The sequence below is a fragment of the Delphinus delphis genome, chromosome 10 (assembly GCF_949987515.2).
Source record: "Delphinus delphis chromosome 10, mDelDel1.2, whole genome shotgun sequence".
Classification (NCBI taxonomy): Eukaryota; Metazoa; Chordata; class Mammalia; order Artiodactyla; family Delphinidae; genus Delphinus; species Delphinus delphis.
This window is the reverse complement of record NC_082692.2, coordinates 69,036,912-69,062,235: the sequence shown is the minus strand read 5'-3', so window position 1 is coordinate 69,062,235 and position 25,324 is coordinate 69,036,912. Positions and strand designations below refer to the sequence as shown.

General features: G+C 47.2%; 1 protein-coding gene across 5 annotated transcripts in view; it reads right to left on the bottom strand.

The window, feature by feature from the left end:
- The window catches only part of CACNA1D (calcium voltage-gated channel subunit alpha1 D), a 322,500-nt gene that overhangs the window by 105,794 nt on the left and 191,382 nt on the right, over positions 1 to 25,324 (bottom strand). For all 5 annotated transcript variants that reach the window (XM_060022694.1, XM_060022695.1, XM_060022691.1 and 2 more), the window contains exon 9: positions 2,609 to 2,778. In XM_060022694.1, coding sequence (XP_059878677.1) covers positions 2,609 to 2,778 — 170 coding nt within the window. The remainder of the gene's footprint in view (positions 1 to 2,608; positions 2,779 to 25,324) is intronic.

The window sequence follows — 25,324 nt, the reverse complement described above, 5'->3', positions numbered from 1 at the left end:
GGACATCACTGCGCAGAGCAGAAGCCATGATGCTGACGTCCCTGAGACACGGCGTAGCTTTCTGGGCATTGGAGCACCAGTTGCACAGTGAATTCTGAGGCTCTGCAACTTTTAAGGGGGCTTTATTTCTTTCCTTGATTACTCTACTAAGCAATGCACTTAAGGGTTTTGAACATGTGTACCTCTGCACCTTGCTTATGCCATTTCCTCAGCCTAAAAAGCACTCCCCCGCCAACCTTCCATAGCCAAAGGCTGTTCATCCCTCAGAGCGCAGCAGGGACACGGCCTCTCCGCGGGGCCTTCCCTGCTTCCCCCACAGCCCGCACCCCCGTGTCCTTCTGGGCTCCCACAGCGGACAGCAGGCCCTGGGTTAAGATGCCAGTTTCTCCCCTCTGTCTCACACTAAGGTACCACAGCAAGGTCTCCAAAGGTAGAGGCACTGATTTTGCCATTAGACGTTCCCTTACAGGCAGTGGCAGGACACAGCAAACGGGCTAGGACACAAGAGTGGACCCTCAGGATGACTGGGAGACAATGGCTCAAGTCCAGCAAAAACCCCTACTCCTCAAATCACGGGCCATAGAAACATCTAGCACAACAGATGTTGGCTCTGCTAAGGTAGACCCCTGTCTGTTTCTAGAGGTGGAGCAATGAGGAGACAAAAGGACATCCACCTACAAAAGAGGGCCCTGCTCGGCCCCTACAGGACACACCTACGCTGGCTGGGCAAGGTGCTCTGCTCCAGAGAGAGGACAAGACCTTTGCCCGTTTACACAGAACAGGTGACGGGCTGGGCTTAGGAGAGCAAGGCAGGGGGCTGGTGGTCCTCTGCAGGACAGCGTCAACACTGCAGCTTGGGAACAAAGAGGGAAAGAGGGGGGCAGGCAGCCCTGAGCTGCAGGCTTGTGCTGGCCATGCTGTAGGGGCAGAAGCTCTGCAAAGGTCATGGGATTCTGGTGTGAACGCCCCAGACAGAGCTGCGCCGAAGACATGCAGACACTCCTTACACCTCATCACAAAGCGGTCACGTCACGGGTGTGGAACTCCCATGAAAGTCCACTTAGAAACTCTCATCCCATAGTCGACAAACCTAGTCTAGAGATCTCCCCAGTTCCCTCGGCCTCAGGGGGCAACCCCCAGGCTTTCCTTGAGGAGGCAGTCGTGCAGCCTGGGAAGCAGGGGGCCTGCGTGCACCGGCCTCCCCCGCCATTAGCATACAGGACTGAGTCAAGTGCGCATCCCTGATGACAGGAAATGCTCTCCACGGAAGCACAGACTCAGAGTCCCAGGCTTGGAGAATCGCGAAGGCCGTCTTGCTCAAGAATCCCCTCCACCCTGGGGCTCAGCCTCAGCTTCCACTCGGCCACCCTCCCTGCTTCGTCCCACCCTCACCTGCACACCCTCGGGGCTCCAGCTGAAGGAAGAGCCCATCACGGCCTCCCCGAGCCTTTGTCTGCCCACCTCCACGTCCTTCTCACGCCACTGCCTCGACTCAGATTGCTTTTCCTGACACATCTCAGGTCCATTTGTCCTTCAAGGCCCAGGTCCCGCGAGCCCACAGCTATGCCGTAGACCCCTAGGCCATCCCTTCCTCCTCTGGGCACACTGCCTGCCTCCTCGCCGGACCCGCATCTCCGTCTCCTCGTGCCGCATTCACCTGTGTGCGGGCCCGCCCTCCCCAGGAGGAGCAAACCATGTCCTCCCCCGTCACGGGTCCGCCCGGCATCCCGCACCCAGCCTTGCTGAACGAAGGGCTGACTGCATGAAGTTGGAGGGGCTCCGCTCCGGGGGGGCCTACCCAGCCATCCTCCACGGGGCGGGGCCTAACCTGCGTCCCCAGGCCTCTCAGTGGACCAGCGCCCTCGGTCTTTACTATCAACTAGTCTAGATCTGCAACACATCACCAACACCTTAGTCGACTCCACCGCCAGACTTCGATTTCCACTTTTACCTGAGGCACAGGTGGCCTCAGGAAGAGTAAGAGCAAGAAGAGCACACGATGAAAGACAGGCTGTGGTTGACAATGACAGTGAACTCCAGTGCTGGACCGAGCAATGCCCGGCGTCCCCGTGTGGGGTACCAGCTGGACGGGCTCTGGAGCGGCCCCGCTGACTCACACGCCTCCTAACACCGCCCTAGACAGTGAACTGTTGTCTTCCTGGCCGGTGATGGGCTGAGCATGGGCTAAGCTCCAAGCCACTGCAAGGAGCAGAGGGACGAAGGCGCCCTGCTCTTCAAGGCCCCTTCCAATAACTCGCTCTAAATTGGAGGAAGCACAACTTCGTCTCCTCTGGCGCAAGGGTGTCTTACTGCACCCCTGCCACAGAGAAGGGGCTTACTCCATTCCAGAGGGGCACACGGCACATCCGGCTGACCCGCCCCGACCACAAAGCCACAAGACGAGATACGCATCTAAAGCCCACACCCTAGGCAGAAATCCAGAGTCGGTGTAAACGCACAGCTCTCGCTGATGTGCAGGTCAGGGAACCGGAGGGCCGGGAGGAGGCCTCAGCCTCAGACCAGGTCAGAGGGAGAGACACCTGCGTGGGCGGGCATCTGAAGGGCACACAGGCTCTGTCTGGTCCCGAGCAGGAGGGGCGCCACCTACTATTTCGTTTGCTTTCCTCTCCTCCTTCTTCTTCGTTCTCGGGATCAATATCTTCTGCTTGGGTGATCCAATCCAAGTAGCCCTTGAGATCCTCTTCCAGCTGCTGCTTCTCCCGCAGCTTCTGGAAGTCTCCCCGTGCTTTCGCCTTCTCCCTTTCCTTGGAGAATTCTCTGGGGGAGGCAAAGAGAACAGGCACAGGTCAGGACGTCGCCGGGTACCCTTGCCGAGAGCCGTCTGCCCTGCTGCACAGCAGTGTTGCAGCAGGACACACGGCACCGAGTACAGCCACACGAGCACAGCAACGGGGGCCACACACGTGGACAGGACACACGACAGTGCCTTCCCAAGCAAGACTGTGGGGGTCAGAGTTGCAGAGACCACACCAACGCACATGCACCGTCCCTCAGAAAACGAACTCCCTTCAGGAGCTCCGTGCTCCCAACAAGCCGAGTCCCCAAACACCACGAGCTGCCCGTGACCCCCCACCAGGGGCCTGGACTCAGAGATGCCCCACCTCCCCAGAGTCTCCTCAGATAGCCGGCATCACGCTCGAGAGAGAAAGGATTCACGAGGGCCAAGCTGTGGTCACAGAGGGCTTCTTCCATACTTGGAGGGAACACTCAGTGTTCCTAACGTGTATTGGCCCCTTCGTCCGAACCAGGAGTCCTGAGACCCCAGCTCCCCACCCGCTGCAGTTCTGGCCAGAGTGGTGGACAGGGTCATAGCAGACCCATCTCACAGCCCCGTTCCCCCTTCCCAGACAAGAAATGGAGCACCCACGAAGCACTGCTATCTTTCTTAACCCTCGCTTCTCGCCACGATCTTTTCCCCAGAAGTGCTCCCTATAGAAGGGGAAAAGGCAGTATGATTTGTTGCCCATTTATGGGAACACCTGCCCTGGAAAGGCTCTGGCAGACATGGAAACGTTCCCAACTGTTCGTTGTTTACTCTACCTTTCCCGTCTGCAAGCCTGGATCTCTGCGTATATACAGAATCCCACACTTGCTCAGGCAAGTCAGGAGGTCAGGTGGATGATTACCCAATTCTCATATACAAGGAACCATCTGCGTTTCCAACCGTGAACTGTTAAAGGAGCCAAGTTGTGTGTGTTATGGATTTAGGAAGTATGATTAAAAAGCAGCTAAGAAAGCAGATGAGATGACAGGCAGTGCAGCTTCTGCACACAGACCCCTGAACGCGGACGGACTCTACGTCTGCCTTCCTTCCAGCCCAAAGCCAGCACATCTCCCTTGCAGGGACCTCATTAACCCATTAACCCGCCCAAGCCAAGCGACGAAGGGGAGGTGACCTGCTTACCTAAAAAGCCAACCTCTACTATCTCTCCCCACCCCCCAACTCCGGACTGTCGATGGGCTGAACCGACACTTGAACACCCAGTGACACTAATGCTTCAGGTAAGAAACCAGAATCCTCACCAAGCTGCCACCCTCTCCCCCGGCCCCGTGAGAAAGGACAACCTCATCGCCCTTCGACCACATCACCCAGTTTTCAGATGCCCTGGGATCTGTCCTTGGCTCTGTTAGGGCTGGTCTGTCCCACCTTCACCCACTGGCAAGTGAGGAGGCGGCGAGGCTGTGGGGCATCCTGAGCCCGGCTCGTGGGGGAGCTGACTCCAGGGAGTTCGCGTGGGGAGCCGAAGCCCATCAAGGACCAGAGAAGCTTCCTGCACTCTCAGCCCAGGACCCTTCCTCCTGGGGAGAACACCTTCCCTCTCGAAACAGAAAGGCCTTTGCAGGCAGCATCTTGCTGCTCACGCAAACCACACCGAGAATGACGTGGGGCTTCTCAGCCTTGGCTTCCTGAGATACCGGCCACGCATAACTCAGTCCGGGGTAGGTCCACCAAATGAATCTGAGCTTTGAAAATATCACACCTGAACCAGAATCTCATTCTTGAACAAGTGGAGGCCTTGGAGTGTCACGTGTCAATATGAAAATGCATCATGTAATCTATTCTCTTAAATACACTATAAAGACCAAGTCTGTGGGCCTTCAATTCTATTGTTTACCAAAAGTATCCCAGCACAAATCTTTCTGCATATTTTGACTCTGAACTGAGAGTATTCAATTCACATGATTATATACAAGCAGGGTATTCTTATTTTGGCTACATATATCATCTGAGTTCTTGAAAAAGAAAATTACTACGATAGCAAGAGAGTCACCCTTAAGTTTCACAGGGGATTTTGCTTTAATATCATATTTCATTAAGTTTTTTTACATTAGAAATCCAAAACCCCTCTCTCTAAAAAGCTGCATCACTGTTGCACATTCTTGGTTGTTGGGACACAGCAAAGCGTGCATAGGTAAAATCCTACTGTGACTAAAATTTCTGAGAATACAAAACACTGCCGATGGGACTTCCCTGGTGGTTCAGTGGTTAGGAATCTGCCTTCCAGTGCAGCGGATGTGGGTTCGATCCCTGGTCAGGGAACTGAGATCCCACATGCCACAGGGCAACTAAGCCCATGCACTCTAGAGCCCAAGTGAACAACTAGAGAGCCTGCACACCGCAACTACTGAGCCCGCATGCTCTGGAGCCCACACGCTGCAACGAAGAGACCACATGCCACAACGAAAGATCCCACGTGTCACAACTAAGACCCGATGCAGCCAAAGAAATAATTTTTTTAAATGTTTAAAACAAAAAAACGCTGCAAAGTCCTGGCTTGTAGCCCATTTATCTTAAATAGTAATCACTATTATAACTGTTCATGTAACAAAGCTGTTAATATAAACGCTCTGAACTGATTTTAGACAGTTCTGAATGGCCTAATACTTAGCAGGTGCGTAACATTTACTGATTTGGACAGAACTGAGATTGACAAGGCATAAATCTCCTTCTGCTGGCTCTGAGACACAGCGGAAGTGAAGCGAGGTGGGCTCTTTGTGATAAACTCAGCTGTCCCATCGGTCCTCCCAGACCACTCTGGGCTCTAAGTCAGAAGACCTGGACTCTAGTCCCCACTCTGTCACTTTCCTTTTCTGAGCTTCAGTTTCTTCACCTGCAAAACAGACATGCTACCTGTTCTCCTGTCTCACAGGGATTAAGTCAGACATTCAATAAGATGCTATTGTGAACATCACAAAGCACTGCACAGTTGTGAAGTTCAAATGTATAACATTTAGTTGTTGAATCTGGGAAGAATAAAAGGCAATTGGAGGAGGTTTCTCAAGTACCAAAAGGAGAAAAATTGCAAACCGCTCTGAATGGTCTCTAAGCTGCATGATGCCAGTGGAATAGGGGAAGCACAAAAGGACACATGGGATCAAAGTGGGCTCAGAGTGACCCTGATAAGCCAGCAAGTGCGCCATCAACCCTGTACCACTATCTGCTCAGTGGAAAACAAGTCATTCCCATCACAACAAACCTTGCATCCCAGGAAATCTCACCTGAGTCCACTGAATCTTTATCAACCTCAGTGGACGATGAAAAAAACAGTTTTCCATTTCACTTAAGAATTTATCATTCTAGAAGCCTATTACTAAGGGATTAAATAAGTCACTATTATAAAAGTTAATGTAACACAGCTATTGGTAGAAACCGTCAGACTTTCACAAGTGACTTAGGAATCTGACAACTCACATGTGATAGAAGCCTACCTGTTCCAGATCAGAAGGGGAAAAAACAAGAAAAAAGATTTTAAGAAGTGCTTGGACAAAAAAGCACATATATTGTGCTACCCTTTGGATGCAAAAGAAGAGGAAATAAGGAAACAAACACTACTGTAGGATGTGCCTGAAAGATAAAGCACAAAATAAAGGATGAGGACAAAGGGAGCAGAGGGGATGAAGTAGGAGTGACACTTTTTCTGTAATTTTGACTTTTAGAATCATGTTAACGTTTTACACATTAAAATTTTAATTAAATCAACAGGGACAGGAAGGAGGGAAAATACCCCTAAAGTGGAAGTGAACTGAAACAAATGAATCCGACTGTACTTCAAATGAATACCATAACCACCCTGAAGGAGAAAGACAAAACTAGTTCAAGTAGTTTATCAACATTTGACTGCATCCTCTCCATCCTGGACAGGACTGGGGTAAGGGCAGAACCACAGACAAATGCTCAACTCTTTTTAGTCAGTTTGGTTTTTTGTAGTGATAGGGATGAAACGGTGCTGAAACTATTTTAGACGTATTACAGGATTTCACAAATGAGTTAATGCGTAAATGCAGTTGGGAGCCAGTGTTCTCCCTGTGGAAGGACGGATATAGAAAGACGGGAAGGGGACCATTAGAAAGAGCCCTCTGGGGATGGACTGCAACTGGGATACTGATGTGAACTCATGATTTCTAAAGATGTATGCATATGACTACATGTATAAAGGCAGGTACGTGTATGTAAATGCATATACCTCCTAGCTCTGTTGGAAAGATCTAGAAACAAAGATGCCCCCAGACCCAGTAGTCAGGAGCACACCTGGCACCCAGATCTCAGTCTCTATTACCATTTCCCATTAAAAGGACCAGTAGTCTTTGGAGAAATGGCTGATTCCAGGGCTGGGGCAGGGTAGACACAGGACTACGAGAGTAAGAAAGTGCTTAAAAAACAAAACAAAACAAAGCAAACATGATGGGGGCATGAGAAGCACCTCACGGGCCAAATCTGGGATAATGTGCGCCCCCGAATAACTAAAAACAGTAAGGAATTTTAAAATATTTTAACAAACCAGTCCACACCCCCTATAGACAGATTAAAGAGCAAACAAGATAAAATATTAATAGAATATTAAATGAATTGGAGTAAAGGGTACCTGGATTGCTTATACTAAGATATTCTTATTCTTGCAACTTTTCTGTATATTTGAAATTACTTCCAAATAAAAAATTTGTTAAAGTGTTTGGAAAACGTAACCGCTCTAATCAAATGCAAACTTATGTTGTTTTACATTCATTTCCGCTTGCCAGGTAGACTGCAGGCTCCTTGTGGGAATGGACAATGCTGTCCATTTCTTTCTTTCCACATCTCTCTCCTCCGAGAGAGCCCCTCTTCAAGCAGGCACACAGGAGACGAGGTACAAAAAGACATAACACACAACAAAACGAGCCCTACTCCTTAAAGAGGCCAGAAAGCACCAGGACAGAAAGCCCACGGTTCCTGGGATTGGCCTGAAGCCTGAAACGAATGCGTCTGAGCCTGTGCATAGCATCAGGAACAGCCTCTACCACCAGCCTGCCATTCCCCCTAGTGACTTCCAGGCTTACGGGGTAGAGTTTCTGTCTCAGGTTGTTAGATTCCCTCCAGGTCTATGTCCTGTAAGGAACGATTTCTCAGGGAGGAATCTCCCTGCCAGCTGGACCTGACAACTCCCCCACGCTGGCCAGTCTGCACACACCTCACCCATCGAGGCAGCTGGAGGGGCTGTAGCTGGAGCATTTCCTCAGGGCCTGCCTCCCTCTCGGCTGGTCACCAGCACTGCGCACCTGGACTCCCCCATGGTGTCGTCCTGCTCAGAATGCCTCAGGGCTCCTCACCGCTGCCCTCAGGAATCAAGGTCAAACACCCTGGCCCGGCACTCAAGGCCTTCCAGCCTTCCCCGACCTGCTATTCCAGCCTTACCTCCCCTTCTCAGAAATGCACACCTTGCGCTTTGGCTACACTCCTCTTTGCTTCGCCAACCCTGTGAGCCTTCGTCCACAGAACTCTGTCCACCTGAGCAGCCTTCTCCCGTCTTTCAATCCCAGCTCACCTGTCGAGACCCAGCTTTCCCTGGCTACCCCAGCCAAAGAGCTCTGCCCTCCGTGGAGTCACCAGAGCGCTCTCCTCATGGACACCAGTCATGGATCTGCACGCGTGCCTTCTCCCTGCAGCCTCCTCAGCGGTGTCCTCAACAGAGCCCAGCACAATTCCTTACACGTCATCCTCACTGGAGAGTGTGAACGGTGAGGCAAGGATGGCATCACCCTCATTACACAGAAACTGAGGTCAGGGAAGTTGGTCACACAAGCCCATTCAGCTCCTAAATCCACCCTCCTAAGGACCTCCACATGGCACACAGGAGGCCGAGGAGGAAGAGAGTAAACATAGGAATGGATAAGGATTAAAAAAAAAATCAGCTTATAGTCAGTCCAGGAAGGGCCTTAAATCCCAAACTAAGGGACGTTCTTCCCTGTAGGCAATGGGGAGCCAAGAGTAGTTTGATAAGAGAGAGTCACCATCAGCTTTGTTTTCTAGGAGTGATGTGTGAAGATGAGATCATGTAAGGAGAAAATCTGGTGAGCAGGTCAGAAGGTATTCGGTAAACCCTGGGGGATGGACTAGATTTAACATCAATAAAAATGTGAGTAAAAAAATAACAGAGTCCTGATACAATTCCCAACTTTCTTACACCATTTGGAAAAGCAACTATGAAGCCTGACATTGTTGCCCCTCCAACCACCCTCCACTATACAGTCTAGTCATTTTCACCTCCACCCTTTCCACGTGGTCCCCTAGGTCTGGCACATCCACCATTGTCTTCTCAGCTAATATGGACCTTCCTGCAGGGCCAGGTGATACACCACCTACCAGGTGAACATTACCTGCCTGAATGTTCAGGAAAGAAGGCAGGGTGGGCAGGGGGCAGAGGAAGGGCAAACAGGAGGTCAGATGGAAAAGAGATGTCACAGAAGAGCCACGTCCCTGGTCCTCAACCTCTGAAAGGGCTGCCATGGAAAAGAGGAAGCAGACCCGCTGTGTGCCCCAGGAAGTAGATGGACGTTTCAGAAGATTGCTTTCAGCACAACAGAAGGAAAACATTTCTAATAGTCCAAGTCCACCAAAAATGGGAACTGGGAGCCTTGGAAGCAGGAAGTCCCTCGAGGGGTACAACAGGGACCTTTGGTAGAAGGACTAAGCCCTCGGTGGAGAAACTGGCGCACAGGACGTGGTGAAGACCTTGCCGTCTGTCTTCCCCAGGCCCCACCTCATCACTCTGTCCCCCCTCAGGACAGCACTTGCCCTGCGCTGCGTTTGACCGTAGCAGTAACTCGAGTCTCCCCAGGCACCTCAATGGCTCAGAGGGATGCCGGACACCCAGCTGCTGTGAAGTGGTCCCTTATTCATTTTCTGTTCCTGTCCCTGGGCAGCAGCCTGGAGCCCTCTCTTAGTGCTGGCAGCCGAGAAGCAGAAGGGCTGAGAGCATTCAGAAGAAAGGGTCACAAGGGGTGCTGCCTGCAGAGCAACGGTGCTGCCCCCGGCTCCCTCCCTGCCTCCACGGGGCTCACACAGATGGAGCGACACAAAGAAGAGGACAAGCGGAAGCTCCGAGACAGGCGCAGCCTGAGCCCTCACCGCCCTGAGCAGCCTCTCACCCACGAGCACGTTGGCCGTGCGCCCCGGCCAACCTCCAGCAGCTCCAGAGGGTCTGCGTCTGCACGGCTGCGGGCTGACTTGCTTTCCCGCGGGGGAGCGCGTCAGGCCATGGCCCTCTTCCCCCGGCAGGAACGGAGCGAACCCCTTTGGTATCGGGATGTGTGTTTGGAGCCCTCAGAGTGTCATTACATTCGCTGCCCACAGGCCTCACTGCCTCCTAAGGCACAGGCAGGACCAGGATTTTCACTCCCGTCTCACAAAGGCCCAAACCGAGGTTCAACAAGGTAACATTACGGCTCCCACGTCACATGCTGGGTAAACAGGACAAAGGCTCTGAACCAGGCTCCAAACCCAGGGCTCTTTTCAAAGGATTCCCGATCCCTCCGCCTCCTGGCTCAGCCGATGCGTAGGCTGGACACTTACTAGTCAGGACCAGGAAGGGAGGGGCAGGGCAGAAAGCACCGTTTACCCTTGCATCCTGATTTTCTTCCAGAGCCCCAGCTCGGGCTTAGAGAAAGGTGACAGCACCCTTTCTGCTCATCTCCCCACAGGCTGACCTTCACTCCCCAAAACCAACCAGCCTCCCTCCCAGGAGCCCCTACATAACTTCCCCCGCCCCAGGAGCCAGGCATGTGCCTCACGCTCTGCAGACAGCTCCCTGAACCCTGACACTGACCAGGGTTTACAGGCCCTGCCATCCCCAGCTCTGGGAGCCCTGGCTCAGTCAACACTCCTGGAGAGAGAGCACTTAGCCTGAAGCAAACCATCGCCCTGAAACGGCAGCGCAGGTCAAACGGGACTGCCACCAGTGCAGAAGGACGACGCACGGTCTGCTCTGGAATCTGTTATTTCTCAAATGCCCCATAAAATAAATGGGCCACTGGAAACCGTGCTGATTTAGAGATGGAGCTTCTTCTTGGGTTGTAGTACTGTTTATTTTAACCAAACCCACACAAATAAAATTTAGACACGCTAAGTGCTTTGAAATTTATACACACACGCACAGAGAAAACAAACACAAACAAGCCCCAAAACCTCCAGTGAACAAGGCCAACGGAATCATTAGGACTCAGACTTCTACAGAAAAGACTCAGAAAGTCATCAAAAAAGAAAACAAACCCCCCACAAAAAGGCTAAGAGGAGGGGGAAGTGGAAGAAATAAGCCACTGATTTTTATCAGCAGAGGCCAGTCTTCGTTAGACCTAAATTATTTCCCCTACACAGACATAAAGGAAATAAAACAGGATGAAAGAGCAGTTTGGTTCAAAAACATTTTTGCTTAAATTTAGTGTTTTGGAAAGCACGTAAGTTCAGTCTGAGTCTGAGGAAACTGGGTGTTTTATTTAAAAAAAAATCAACAACAGTGTGTGACGCTTCACACACACACAAATTTTAAATATTTGGTACTGGTTTAGTTCAAAGTTCATCAAAATCATTGGCTTTGTTCCAGTTTTCCCTCAACCACAAAAAAGCCAGGGGCAGCCAAAATGGGTTCCCTCTGCATGAAATAAATAGGCCAGAATCGGGGGGAGGGCTTTGGACTACAGCACCCCATCGATAAGATCTGCTCCCTTGCAGGTAACGCCCACGGAGGGGAAGAGGGCTAATGGACGACAGTGCTCTTTTAACGGAAGTTAGGCACTGGCCACCAAGAAGTGAAGGGGGGCCACCGGCGAGCCAGAGACAAGAGCAAATGGAGGACGCTTGTTTACACAGCAAGCAGGTCGAGAAAAATGTTTAACAGTCACACTTCCCATCACCCGACTACATCATGACTCTTCTTTGGGAGCTCATTCCTGAAACAAACTCCATGGGGAATCCTTGTGTGAAGGGACCCTGTGCCTTCTAATTTTTCTGTTTGTGACGGTTGGGGAATATTAAGAGATTTTCTCAAAGCAATCCTCCCCTTTTCATGTCCTTCGCTTCTTTTATTGACATGAACGTCTGTGAAGGTGCTTTATATAGAAAAGAGTTGCCGTCTTTTGGGAAGATGAACCATTTTCAAAGTAGGTGTTTCCTAGCTTTTAATAACTAGGGTTATCTAGTTATAACCCTAGTTGCAACCTAGTTGCAACCCTAGTTGCTCTGCAGGCAGTTATCTTCTGTGAACGACAGCAGGGCAGCCTGAACACACCAAAGCTCAGGGACAGGGTGGCACTTATGCTGCCCCAGAGGAAGGGGGGTATGGACGGAGAGAACAAATGCCTGATCTGTCCAGTCTTCTTTTCTCTCTCCCAGTCCTTTCTGACCATTCCCCTGGCTTGAACCCTGTGCTCCGGTCATCCTAAAGTTCCCTCATTTTCTCCAAGGCACGGAGAACTCTTTCAGCTCCAGGCTGTTCCCAAAATGAGGCTCAACTCACTACTCTTCCAAATACCACCCCACTCAGCTGGGTCAGCCTACAAAGACAGTTCTCCAATTTGCCACGCAATTTGTTATTTAATATTCCCTCTTACACGCCAGACTGTAAGCTCTGTGACAGAGGGGCTGTGTCTGTCTTATCTTTGTATGTTGGTTCCTTATCACAAATCCTGGTCATTAGTATTTGCTCGATAAGATTAGGCTGAATTAAATACATAGTTTCATAGGCTCAGGCCTTACGTTAATGATGATCACGTCAAAGACATGATTGTGGGCTCTGCATGGAACGTACCTGTAACTTTCTATCACCTAAAACCGCACCCATCGTTGTCACAAGCAAAAAACAAAAACTAAGCCAGTCAGAGTCCTGGACAAGTCTAAGAAGTCATCCATGGAGAAAAAGCCTCTTAGAATGAAATACACTTTCCTTTCACCACATCCCCTTGTCTGAGGACAGAAGAGCTGTTCTTTCTTTGAAGAGTTAGTTTCCATGGCTACCAAAGGCACTTCCCCAAATGATAAGAATCCGGGTTGTATGCTAAAAGTTACAGACTTCTTGTTTCAATCTGTTTTCTAAAAAACATGTTTTAAGAGGTGTTCTTCAAAAACATGGGCCTCTTGCCTGACATCACTTTCTCCAAGTGAAATGTATCAATCAAGTGAGCCCTGACAACTCTATCATATCTTCTCGTGACAGCTTCAAATACTGCTCCTTAAGAAGTCATCTGACTTGTCAGATTCTGGTTTCTAAAGAAAAATGAGAAAAATGTGTATCTGAAGTCTGACTTGGGAGGGTGGCAGAACCATTCAAAGTTAACATGTGGGAAGAGACCAGCGAGCCCAGGTCCTGTCCTGCTTCTGCACCAAAACAGTTCGCTGCTAAGGGCCTGGTTAAAGAGCCTGAGATGGACAAAGGGCTGCACCACCTATTCAAAGGGCAGCTGGGGGATCTGACCACAGATGAGCCACACTGGCCCATGGAAAAAGCTGCAACAGAGCCCACCAGCTGGGAAGTCCTCAAAGCAATCCCTGTAGGAATTCCAGCCCAAATCTCCTTCACTGGTCACGTCAAAGGCAGACCACCTGGAGAGAGGCACTAAGGGTGATGGGGTCCTCCCTCTGAGGAGCTTCTCCTTGAAGGACAGGATGGGTGAAGTGCCCTTTCTGAACCATCAGACTTACTTGAGAACAAGGGAAGAGCATCCTATTATAGGGGAGACTCAGGGACTTGGAGAGATTTCCCCCCCCCAGTAACAGAATCCCAGAGGACCTCTTGAGATAGATGGGGACTTGTTCACAAGAGTTTTAAGAGGTAAAAAACCCCAATTTCTCTGAAGTCTCCATATTCCACGATTCCCCTTTACTTTGAGTAATTAATTTGGGGGAAGAGAAAGAAACTGGCAGAGCATGAAAATGGGACAGCTCAGGATGTATCAGCACAGAGCCAGTCGGATAGATGGGATCCCCCAGGGGCACCCCCTCATCACACACAGAAAGAGCTTCCAACTGATGAGAAAGCAGCCTGGGCTCTGGAGTCGAGCAGATCCAGATTTCATCCCTAGCTTACCCGGAATTCCTTCCTTACTAGCTGTGTGACTTTGAGAAAAACAAACCCTCTCTGAACATTGCCTCCCTCATCTGTAAAACTGAGGCAAAAGACACAGCAACTAAAGTCGCTGAGAAGATTGAATGAAATAAACTTTATGTAGGCACCTAGCTCAGCGCCGGGCGTAGATCTATATATAACTGACACATTAACAACAATAAGTAATAAAGAAAAATTCCCTCACGTGATCCATACCCCAGAGCTGACAAATCCGCAGCTCTCTCCTCATCTGAGAGACGCTGACCCTCGACCATCTTCCACGAGGTCTCCTTCATTCCCACCCCAGCCGGAAGTCCCACCCCCTCACACCCCGCTCCCTCTGCCACAGCCCCAGCCCCAGAGCTCTCCTCACTCTGCTCGGCCCAGAGAGGCACAGCTTTACCTTCCAGGCCCGGCCCGCCTCCATCACCTTGCCGCTCAAACGCCTCCACAGCTCCCATGAACTAAAGACAAAACCCCGCCTCCGTCACCAGGCACTTCCTTCTGCCTCACGACCCCCCGGAAAGCACACAGCACCACGACGGCCCCACTGGCCAACGCACTGGCTCCTGACGTGCGTGCCACACCAGGCCCTGCTCCCCTCGCCGCTTCTGGGGTCTGGGATGCATCCTCCTTTCTTGACATCCTTACAAACGCCCTTCCTTCAACGCCCCACCCGAGTCCGGCTTCCTCAGGAGAGCCCTCTCTGACCTGCCAGCCCTCCGCTGCTCTCCCAGGGCACACGGCTCGGTACAGATTATGCTCAAGTACACTTGACTGAGAGCCGGAGGGGAGAGGGTGCAGGTGCTGGCGTGCACACAGGGAGTGCCCTGGAGTTCCTCCGTATGTCTCCGTAAGCCTATCTGTAAGTACCGGCATATGATTCAAGGACAGGTAGGCCTCTGGGAACAGCACACCTCTGGGCAGGCGGCGTGTCATCACCCACTGGATTAGAATCCTTCAGATTCAGTGAAAGTCTCCCAGACTCAGGAGCCGAAAAGCCCCAAACGCTTGGAGGCTCTGAAGGTGCTGGCAGAAAACTTAAACCAAGATTTATTTTAAGCAGAATGTCAAGGGAATGATCTAGTTCTGAGTGGATTAATATTTTATCCCTGAATCCAAAACAAACTCTTATGACAATCAGACTTAGAGAAATTAGGTTAGGTCGTCAAGTGTCACTCCAGGTCCTCCAGGGCGGGGGCCCTGGAGACAACAGCTGGCACGTGAATATTCAGACTGCAAACAAGAAGGCTTTTCAAATTCACAGGAACAGCCGTATTCCTTGTTCACAGGAACAGCCAATGCTGACCACACCTCACATTTGCAAAGGTCTTCACAGTCTACGAGGTCCCTTCCCATCCATTTCTCTCCTTGGTTCTCAGGACAGCATTGTAAGAGAAACCACATGGGGACTTCCCTGGTGGCTCAGTGGTTAAGAATCTGCCTGCCAATGCAGGGGACACGGGTTCGAGCCCTGGTCCAGGAAGATCCAACATGCCTCAGAGCAACTAAGCCCGTGCACCACAGCTACTGAGCCTGCGCTCTAGAGCCCACAGACCCAGCACAGCCAAAAATAAATAAATAAATAAACTTATTTTTAAAAAAAAGAAAAGAAAAACTACATGGCAATGGGGCCGTCAACTTTAGCGGCGAGAAGACCCTGACTTGGAGAACTGAAGTATACTGATGAAAGTCAGGTCGCCAGGAAGACTCTGACCTCTGAACTTGAGCTCTTCCCACTACGACATGTGGAGACCAATAACCACAGCAAGTAGGAATCCCCTGGGCCAAAGGAGCCACCGCAGGCGGGGCAGCGCTCAGGGATCCCAGCCGCAGCACTGCCACAACCCTCGGCTGTGGATACACCCGCTGGAGTTACCAGCAGCCCCAGGCTGTCTCTGCAGAGACTGAAGCTTCTGGCACACATCTCAGGCCAGGTGAGCCCAGACCACAGGGGCTGGACAACATCGCCCCAGACCAAGTGAGCCAGGGTCTCCGTTAGCTGAGGACCCTGCCCCATCGTTAGACCTCACCACCACTAAGCCTCGGCTCTCTTCACTGATGCCGGCAGTCACCAAGCAAAGCGCAAGGCACATGTCCAAGGCCCAGTCCCCATTGCCCAGTGCGTCGTCATCCTGAGGTCCTCTGAACTTCCCCATCACTGACTCAGCCCCCTCTCACTCTTCACTCTGGAATTGCTGCTCCAGAGGGTACATTCTCCTGTATCCTCAACCTTTTCAAAGGGATCCCCCCCCGCCCTTCTCCTTGCTTTGATGGAAACCTGGGTCATCCTCAAGCTTACTGCTTTGCTTCCCTTGTAGCCCTTCCAGACCCCAGCTACCTCGGGGTCTCAAGGTGGCGTTGACAGCCTCCTTGCTTTTCTGTTCCTCTTCACATCTAGACCAACACTCCCTCATCCTGCTGTAAAAATCAAATAAACAAAAAACCCTACTCCTTTCAGGACAGTGCCGGTAGGCTATGTGACCTTCTCCCCTTCCTCCCTGTTGTCTCCTACTTGCCCCCTAGACTGAAGTCTTAGGCTCCCAGCTCCCAGCCTTCCTCCTCACCCCAAGTCCTACCATCTTCCTGGGGGACTCCAGTAGCCCTTGGTTGACCCTGCCAACACCTGGCTTTTCAATCCCTTGACATATTAATCTCCACGACTATTGATCCCCAAATTCTACCACCCCTAATCATGAATTCAAGCTTTCTACTCTCTGACCACAACCTCCTCTCAGATCAGTTGACTTGTCTCACTCCTCCCACTATAAACAATACTAACCTCTTCGGAACATCCAGTCCACTGGCCGCCCCCATTTTCTCTCAGTCTGTTAGGCTTCCCCTTCCCTCCTAATCTACCTTAGATTTCATGATCCATCAGTAAACCATTTAGTGATGTTCTTGCTGCTACCCTAAACTCTCTTGCATCCTTTTACTATACAGAGAGCAAACCCCTCAGCCCAGATGACCTCAGATACTCCCTTTCTCCACACCTGGGTGAGAGCAGTCAAACATGGCTACAGAAAAGTCATACGATGCGACAGACTGACATCAATATGGATTCGTCATCGCCAGCTTCAAAAAGGACCTCCATGCTACCTATCATCTACGTCAGTTCTCTGGTCCACTCACTCCCCAATTCCCTGCAACCACCATCTTGAACCTCCCTGACTCTCCAGACAGGACTCTGCCACCCACCCCCTGGCCGCCAGCAGTTAACCCTGCCCCCTGCCTCAGAGAAGCTAGGAATCAGGCAGGAACACTCCCAGCTTCCTACGATCAAACCAATCTCGTATCTGCCCCACATTCTCTTCCTTTCTTCTCATGACAACCTCCTTTTCTTAATACTACCTGTCTTCTGACATCCTAATAAATTGAGTGTTCCAATCCTTCCATTTTTTGAGGTCTTCTTTAATTCCCTTCAGCAAAGTGTTGCATAGACACGATCTTGTACATCTTTCATTAGATTTATTCCTGGGATCTTGACGTTTTTAGGCTTTTTTTTTTTTTTTTTTTTTGCATCTTCCATGTCTCTGCTTAACATTTTGAATACATGGAATATAGTTATAATGACACTTTCGTGTCCTTTTCTTCTAATTCTAACATCTGAGTGAGTTCTGCGTTGGTTTCAAATGATTGATTAAATCTTCTAATTATGGGTCACGTTCATCTGCTTCTTTGCATGCCTGCTGACTTCTGAATCCCAGACATTTTAAGTTTTATCTTGTTGGATGGTAGATATTTTTGTATCCCTACAAATATGCCAGTGCTTTGTTCTGGGATGCAGTTGAGTAACTTGGACTAAACTTATTGATCATTTCAGGTCTTGCTTTAATAATCTGTTAGGTCAATCTGGAACACTACTTAGTCTAGGACTAGTAATTCCACTACTGAGGCAAATCCTTTCTGAGTACTCTACCCAATGTCCTGTGAATTATGAGTTTTTCCAGTCTGGCTGGTGGGAACAGGCAATATTCCTGGCCCTCTGTGAGCACTGAACACCATACTTTCTAATCCATTCAAATATTCTTTCCCCAGCTTCCTCACACACATGTGCTGAAAAGTACTCTGCTGAATGCTTAAGGGGGAACTTCTGGAGTTCTCTTTCTATGAAATTCTCTCCTCTCCAGTACTCTGTCCTGCATACTTTAGCCACCTTAGTTTTTGCAGACTCTTAGCTTCATCTTCTAAACCCAGGGGGACCACAGGGCTCTGCCTGCGTTCCCCCTCCTTGTGCCGTGGCCCAGGAATTCTCTTAAGCCAGTAAACTGGAACAATTATGGAGCTTATTTAGTTTATTTCCTGGTTCTCAGGGATCACTGTCCTTTACTGCCTGACGTCCAGTGTCTTGAAAACCGTTGTTTTACATATATTGTCTGTCTGATATTTGTTACTCTATCTCAACCAGAAGCAGAAAACCCTTTTAAATCTTTTTTTTTTTTTTTTTTTTTTTTTTTTGCGGTACGCGGGCCTCTCACTGTTGTGGCCTCTCCCGTTGCGGAGCACAGGCTCCGGACGCGCAGGCTCAGCAGTCATGGCTCACGGGCCTAGCCGCTCTGCGGCATGTGGGATCTTCCCGGACCGGGGCACGAACCCATGTCCCCTGCATCGGCAGGCGGACTCTCAACCACTGCGCCACCAGGGAAGCCCTTTTTTTTTTTTTTTTTTTTTGCAGTACGCAGGCCTCTCACTGTTGTGGCCTCTCCCGTTGCGGAGCACAGGCTCCGGACGCACAGGCTCAGCGGCCACAGCTCACGGGTCTAGCCGCTCCGCGGCACGTGGGATCCTCCCGGACCGGGGCACGAACCCGTGTCCCCTGCATCGGCAGGCAGACTCTCAACCACTGCGCCACCAGGGAAGCCCCTTAAATCTATTTTAATGGTATTTTAAAATCAACTTTATCATGACACAAGTCACGAACAATAAAATGCACACGATTTAAGTTGATGGTTTGGCTAAGGTTGACACCATGTAAAAAACACCCCAATCAAGATAAAGAACATTTATAACACCTCCCAGAAAGGTCTCTCATTGCCTTTCCCAGTAAACTCTTCCTCTTCCCACCCCAGAAAATCAATGACCTGATTTCTACGTTATAGACTAATTTTGCCTCTTCCAGAACTTCACCATATGTTCTGTTTTGTACCTGGCTTCTTTCCCTCAGCATCATTGATAATGCACTAGTACTTCATTCTGTTTTTACTGGTGAATGGCATTCCAAAGTTTGACTTGGATACCACAATTTGATTATCTATTTTACCTGCTGATAGACCTTTGGGTTTTTCCAATTTGAAGCTACTATGAACAATGCTCTATGAATGCTGACATACAAGTCATTTATGAGAACTTGACAAGCTTTTCCAAAGTGCTTATACCATTTTATGTTTCTGTGAGCAACATGTGAGCATTATCAGTTGCTCTATACTCTTGGCAACACTTGATACTGTCTTTTTGATTTTAGCTATTCTACTATTCTACATATGTAGTAGAATTTCACTGCAATTTTAGCTTGCATGTCCCAGATGATTAATAATATTAAACATCTTTACATGCACATTGGCTATTTGTATATATTCTTTTGCAAAGTATCTGTTCAAGGCTTTTGCCAATTTTAATTATTTTTTGTTTATTGTATTGTTTACTGTTTATCTTATTATTTAAGAGTTCTTGTATATCCTCCATGCAAACCCTTTGTCAGATACACGTATTGTGAATATTTTCTCCCATTGTGTGGTTTTCTTTTCAACTTCTTATTTATGAAGGGCAGAAGTGTTTTTAGAAAACATTTATATTTTAGCTTTTTACTTACATCTAGGATCCATTTCAAATTAGTGTTTGTGTCTAGTGTGACCTAAAGGTCAAGGTTCATTTTTCTTCTCTTTTAAAGACATACCTAGTTTTTCCAGTATTTCACTGAAAAAAAATTATCCTTTCTCCATTGAATTATTTAGCAGCTTTGTCAAAAAGCAACTGACCGTATACACATATTTCTGGATTTTCTATTCCATTCAATTGTTCTGTGTATCTATCTTTATGACAAAATGACACTGTATTTATTGTAGCCTTATGGAAGTCTTGAAATCAGGTAGTGTAAGTCGTCCAACTTTGTTCTTTGTCAAGATTGTTTTCGTTATTATAGGTCCTTTGCAATTTATATAAATATTGAAATCATCTTGTCAGTTGTTTTTAAAAAAGCCATTAGCATTTATGAATGGGACAGCACTTAACAGATAAATTTGAGGAATGCAGATAAATTCAACATCTTAAAAATACTGAATCTTCCAGTCCAGACCAAATGATCACGGGCCATCATCACTTACCTAGATCGTCTTTAATTTTACTAGCCAGTAGTTTTCAGTGCAGAGGTCTTCCGTATCTTTTCTTATCTTTATTCCTAAGGGTTTTAACTTGTTAATGCTATTGTAAATCATATTTTCTCAAATTTCATTTTCCACATGCTTGCAGCTTGTGGAAGGAATAAAATTGATTTTTGTATCCTGAGACCTTGCTATATTCACTTATTAATTCTAGTAGGTTTTCCGGCAATTTGTTAGGACCTTCTAAGTAGACAATCATGTTTTCTGTCAACAGAAATAGCTTTTGCTTTCTTTCTAATCTTTCTGCCTTTTATATGCTTTACTTGCCTTAATGTACTGGCCAGTACTTCCAGTATAATGTTGAACAAAAGGGGTGAGAGAGGAATGATTACTTTGTTCTTAATCTCAGGGAAAAAAAGCATCCAGTGGGCTTCCCTGGTGGCGCAGTGGTTGAGAGTCCGCCCGCTAATGTAGGGGACACGGGTTCGTGTCCCGGTCCGGGAAGATCCCACATGCCAAGGAGCGGCTGGGCCTGTGAGCCTGCACGTCTGGAGCCTGTGCTCTGCAACGGGAGAGGCCACAACAGTGAGAGGCCCACGTACCGCAAAGAAAAAAAAAAAAAAAGCATCCAGGCTTTCACCATTAAGTATGTTGTCAGTTACAGTTTTTGTGGTTTTTTTGTAGATAACCTTTTTCAGGTTGAGGAAGTTTCCACATATTCCTAGTTTGCTAAGAGCTTTTTATCATGAATATTACAGAATACTGTTGGTGGCATTTTCTGAGATGATCATATGATTTTTCTCCTTCCTTCTGTTAATATTGTAAATTACATTGTTTGATTTTCCAAAGGTGAACTAACCTTGTGTTTCCTAGATAAACCCCACTTGGTCAGGAGGTATTATTCTTTTAATAATTGCTAGATTTAATTTGTTAGTATTTGAGAATTTTTACATCTAGATTAATGAAAACGACTGTTCTTTTGTCTGTTGCATTTGGTACTGAGGTAATTCTGGCCTCATAAAAATATGTTAGGGAATGTCCCCTTCCTCCTCTATTATCTAAAAGAGATTTTTTTCTAGAAATGATATTCTTTCTTTCTAAATTGTTTGACAGAATTCACTTTTGACATCACTGAGGCCCCCAGTTTTCTGCGAGAGAAGGTTTATGATTCTGAATTCCATTTGAAAAGTGAATATAGGCCTCTTCAGTCTTTTCTTTCTTCTGAGTCAGTTCTAATAAGCTGTGCTCTTCAAGGCATTTGTCCATTTCTCCTAAGTCACTGAATTTATTGCCCTAGTCTCGTTATCATTTTAATGTCTGTAATACTTGTGTTGACATACCCTCCATCGTTTCTAATACTGATCGATTTTTCTTTTTTGATTAGTCTTGCTAAAGATTTATTAACTTTATTAAGCTTGTCAAAGAGTCCACTCTTGCCTTTGTTAACTTTACCTATTTCTTGCATTTTCTCTTCTACTGACTTATGTGCTTATTTCTTTTTTCTACTCTCCTTGGATTTAATTTGCTTTGCTCTTCTAGATTCTTAGATGGGAATACAGACCACTGAATGTAAACCTTTCTTCTTTACTAATATAGGCATTTAAAGCTATAAATTTCTAAGCACTGCTTTAGATGGATAATGCAAATTGAGATGTATTTTTAATATCTTTCTGTTTAAAAAACTTCTCACTTTTATTGTAATGTTTTTTTGAATTGTAAGTTATTTAGAGATGTATCATTTAATTTTCAGTATCTGAAGGACTTTCTAGACAGCGTATTGTTACCGGTTTCTATTTCAAATCAATTGCTATTAGAAAAAATGTACTCTGCAAGATTTAAATCTTTTGATACTTAGTGAGACTTTTTTTTTTTTAATACAGTCCACACGTGGTCTATCTTGGTGCTCCTGAACAGAATGAGTGTTCTGCAGTTATCGGATACAGTGTTCTGTAAGTACCAGTTAGGACATTCTGGTTGGTAGTGTTCAGATGTTATCTATATTTAGTTTTTTTCATCCCCTTGCTCTTCAGTTATTGAAAGAACTATAAAATTTTCATCTGTTTGTGGATTTATTGATTTCTCCATTTAATTCTGACAGCTTTCTCTTCATGTATTTCAAAGTTTATTAGGTACAAACTCATGCAGAATCATTGTCTTCTCGATGAATTGACCCTTCCAGGAATATGAAATGTCTCTCTCTCTGAAATATCTCTCTCTGCAAATATTCCTTGTATAGAAGTCTATTTTATATATTTTGTATTAATATATTTATCCCTTTATTTTTAATCTGTGTCTTTACAGTATCTTGCATTTTTATTCACTCTGACAATTTTTGTCTTTTCATTAAAACACTGTGCCCATTTCATTCAATCCAAGTACTGATACAGTTGGGTTTAGGTCCACCATCCTGCTGTTGGTTTTTTGTTCATCCCGTATGTTCTTTGTTCCTTTCCTGCCTTACCTGTCCTCTCTCAATTTGTTTCTATTGACGCCCCCACTCCATCTTGATTATGGGTCACGTTTTCCTGCTTCTTTTCATGTCCTGTAACTTAATGATGTGGGGAAACATTTGGGGAACATCTGGGGGTTTGGTGTCTTCCTTTAATGGGTGTTGACTTGTTTTGGCAGGTGTTAAGTTAGCCACTTGTCCTGATCCTTTTGAAGCTTGTTTATAAGATTTGCAGGTCTAGACTGGGGTAGGTCTAGAGTGGCTCTTACTCCAGGGCTAAGGTAACCCTACCCGTAATGCCTGGCCTTTCCGAGGTCTCACTTGAATGTCCAATGTATCATCAACGTCAATCTATTCCAGCTGGTCAGAATCCCTCTGTCTCCCAACACTGAGATTTCCAGCAGCTCACAGCTTTGTAGTAGCTGTTCTCTACCAATAAATTCAACTGGCACATAGCAGCTTAGTATATAGTCAAAGATTTCAGAGACTCCCTGTTCAGCTTTCCGGAGCCCCTTCTCTGCATACCTCTCTCTCTCCAGTACCCTGCCCTGAAAATCCCAGCTGTCTCGGCCTCTCAAACTCTGCTCTTTGCCTCTCGAGCAAATAGACCACTGTCCTCCTCTGGGCTCTGCCTCCTGTGCCACAATTCTAAAAGCACCTCCAGGCAGACAGCCAGGACAATTGTGGCACTTACTGGATGTGTTTCCCTCCTCCTAAGGAACCCAGTCCTGTGTTGCCTATTTCCATCTTCTGAAAAACAAAAACAAAAAACACTGCTTCATATATTTTCGCCAGTTTTATAGTTGTTTATAGTAAAAGGTCCATTCTGGCACTGTTACTATATTGTGGCTGGAAGAGGATTACAATAGCCTTAAATTGGTCTCCCCACATCCAGTTTGCATCCATCCAATCCATTCATACTACTGCAGCCAGAGTGATTTTTATATGCTGAAGTTTTCCAACGTTAAGAAAAAAGTTCAAATGTTCATAAAAGTAGGAAGACTTACACAGTGAACAGCCATATGCCTACCACCTAGTTTCCATAATTAACATTTGCTACCTTTTCTTTAGCTCCTATCTAACCATCCCTCTATCCATCCAGTTATCTTATACTTTTTGAAGTATTTTAAGGTAAGTTGAAGACATCAGAAAGCAGAGTAATTTTTATAAAACACAAATATAAATCACATCACTTTGGGCTTGAAATTTATCAGTGGGTTCCTTTACCCTTCAGCTAATGACCAGAATCTGTGATGTGATCTTGAAGGACCTTTGTGATCTGGGCTCTGCTGACCAGTCTGTCTTCTTTTCTTCGCCCTCCTTTCCCAGCCCCCTGAGTGCCTGCCACCCTGCTTTCTTCAGTTTCTCCAATGCCCTCTGTTCCTTCCCACTGTCGGGCCTTCGCATGGGTTTCTCCTTGACTGTAATACCCTCCCTGGGCGTCTTCTCCCATCTTGCCTGGATATGATGGCTATTCGTTCGTCCTTCTCTTCCTCCAGGACGCTTCCCCTAGACATTTGTTCTCCCTGTTAAACACTCTCACAGCACCACGCACCTTTCCTTCAAAGAACTTATAAAAGTTTATAATTTTTGTCTCCCTCATGAGATACAAGCTTCATGAAGACAAGACTCTGCTTTGTCTCACCACTGAAACCACTGTGTAGGCACACAAAAAATATTCATTGAATGAATAAGTCCTTTTTTCTTAAGAAGTCCAAGAGAGAGAAAAAAATATCGAGCAAGATTTTCTGTTTATTAGTCTGTTGCATTGAACCCGATCCAGTGGTACAGGGTTAGTCCTAAATATCGCCTCCAAGCCAATTATTATAGTTGCCCTCATCCAGATTCTTGGGAACAAAGTCATTCAGAAAGCCCTCCAATTATTATAGTTGCCCTCATCCAGATTCTCGGGAACAAAGTCATTCAGAAAGCCCTCCAATTATTATAGTTGCCCTCATCCAGATTCTTGGGAACAAAGTCATTCAGAAAGCCCTCCAAGACAGGAAATTCACCGTTTTTTCAGTCCTCTCTTACACAGCCAATTTAAATTCTCGTAACGCTGTGGAGCCATATTTTCATTCGATTCTCAGAGATACAGCTCTGAGTCTCAGAGTTTCATTTTGTTTCAGAGAAAATATTTTTAAAATAGTATCTTTAAGGGTTTAACACCAGACAGCACCCAACACCTCATTCTGTGCCTCTCCGCACACACTCTTACCTTACACACGAGGGCAATAATGACAGCTCTCCTTTGCTTTGTGGGACCTGCAAACACTGTCTCATACGGGAGAAGGATACTTCCGCCTTGGGTGCATAATCTGCTTAAATATTAAAATGTTCCAGGAAAGGAACAACTGCTGAACTTTAATAAAGAAGAGCTCCCTATATCCCAGACATAAAGGTCTTGCTATACTGAGCTGTCCTGCTATACCAATATTTGATTTCCGTAAGCAATTTTACCAGCCTGTAAGAGGTATTACACAGAAGGAAAAAAAAGACTGGCATAAGGTTGACAGTAGCGCCTCAGGGCAATCACAGAAGTCAAATTATTAAATTCATAAACAACCCTTCACTGCAGAAGTAACAGTGATTGTTAATGCCGCCAGCGGAATAGGGAACACAGGAAAATTATGGCTTTAATTTCAACCATTAAGGTACCAGAGGCTTAATGAAGAGCTGAGCTCCGC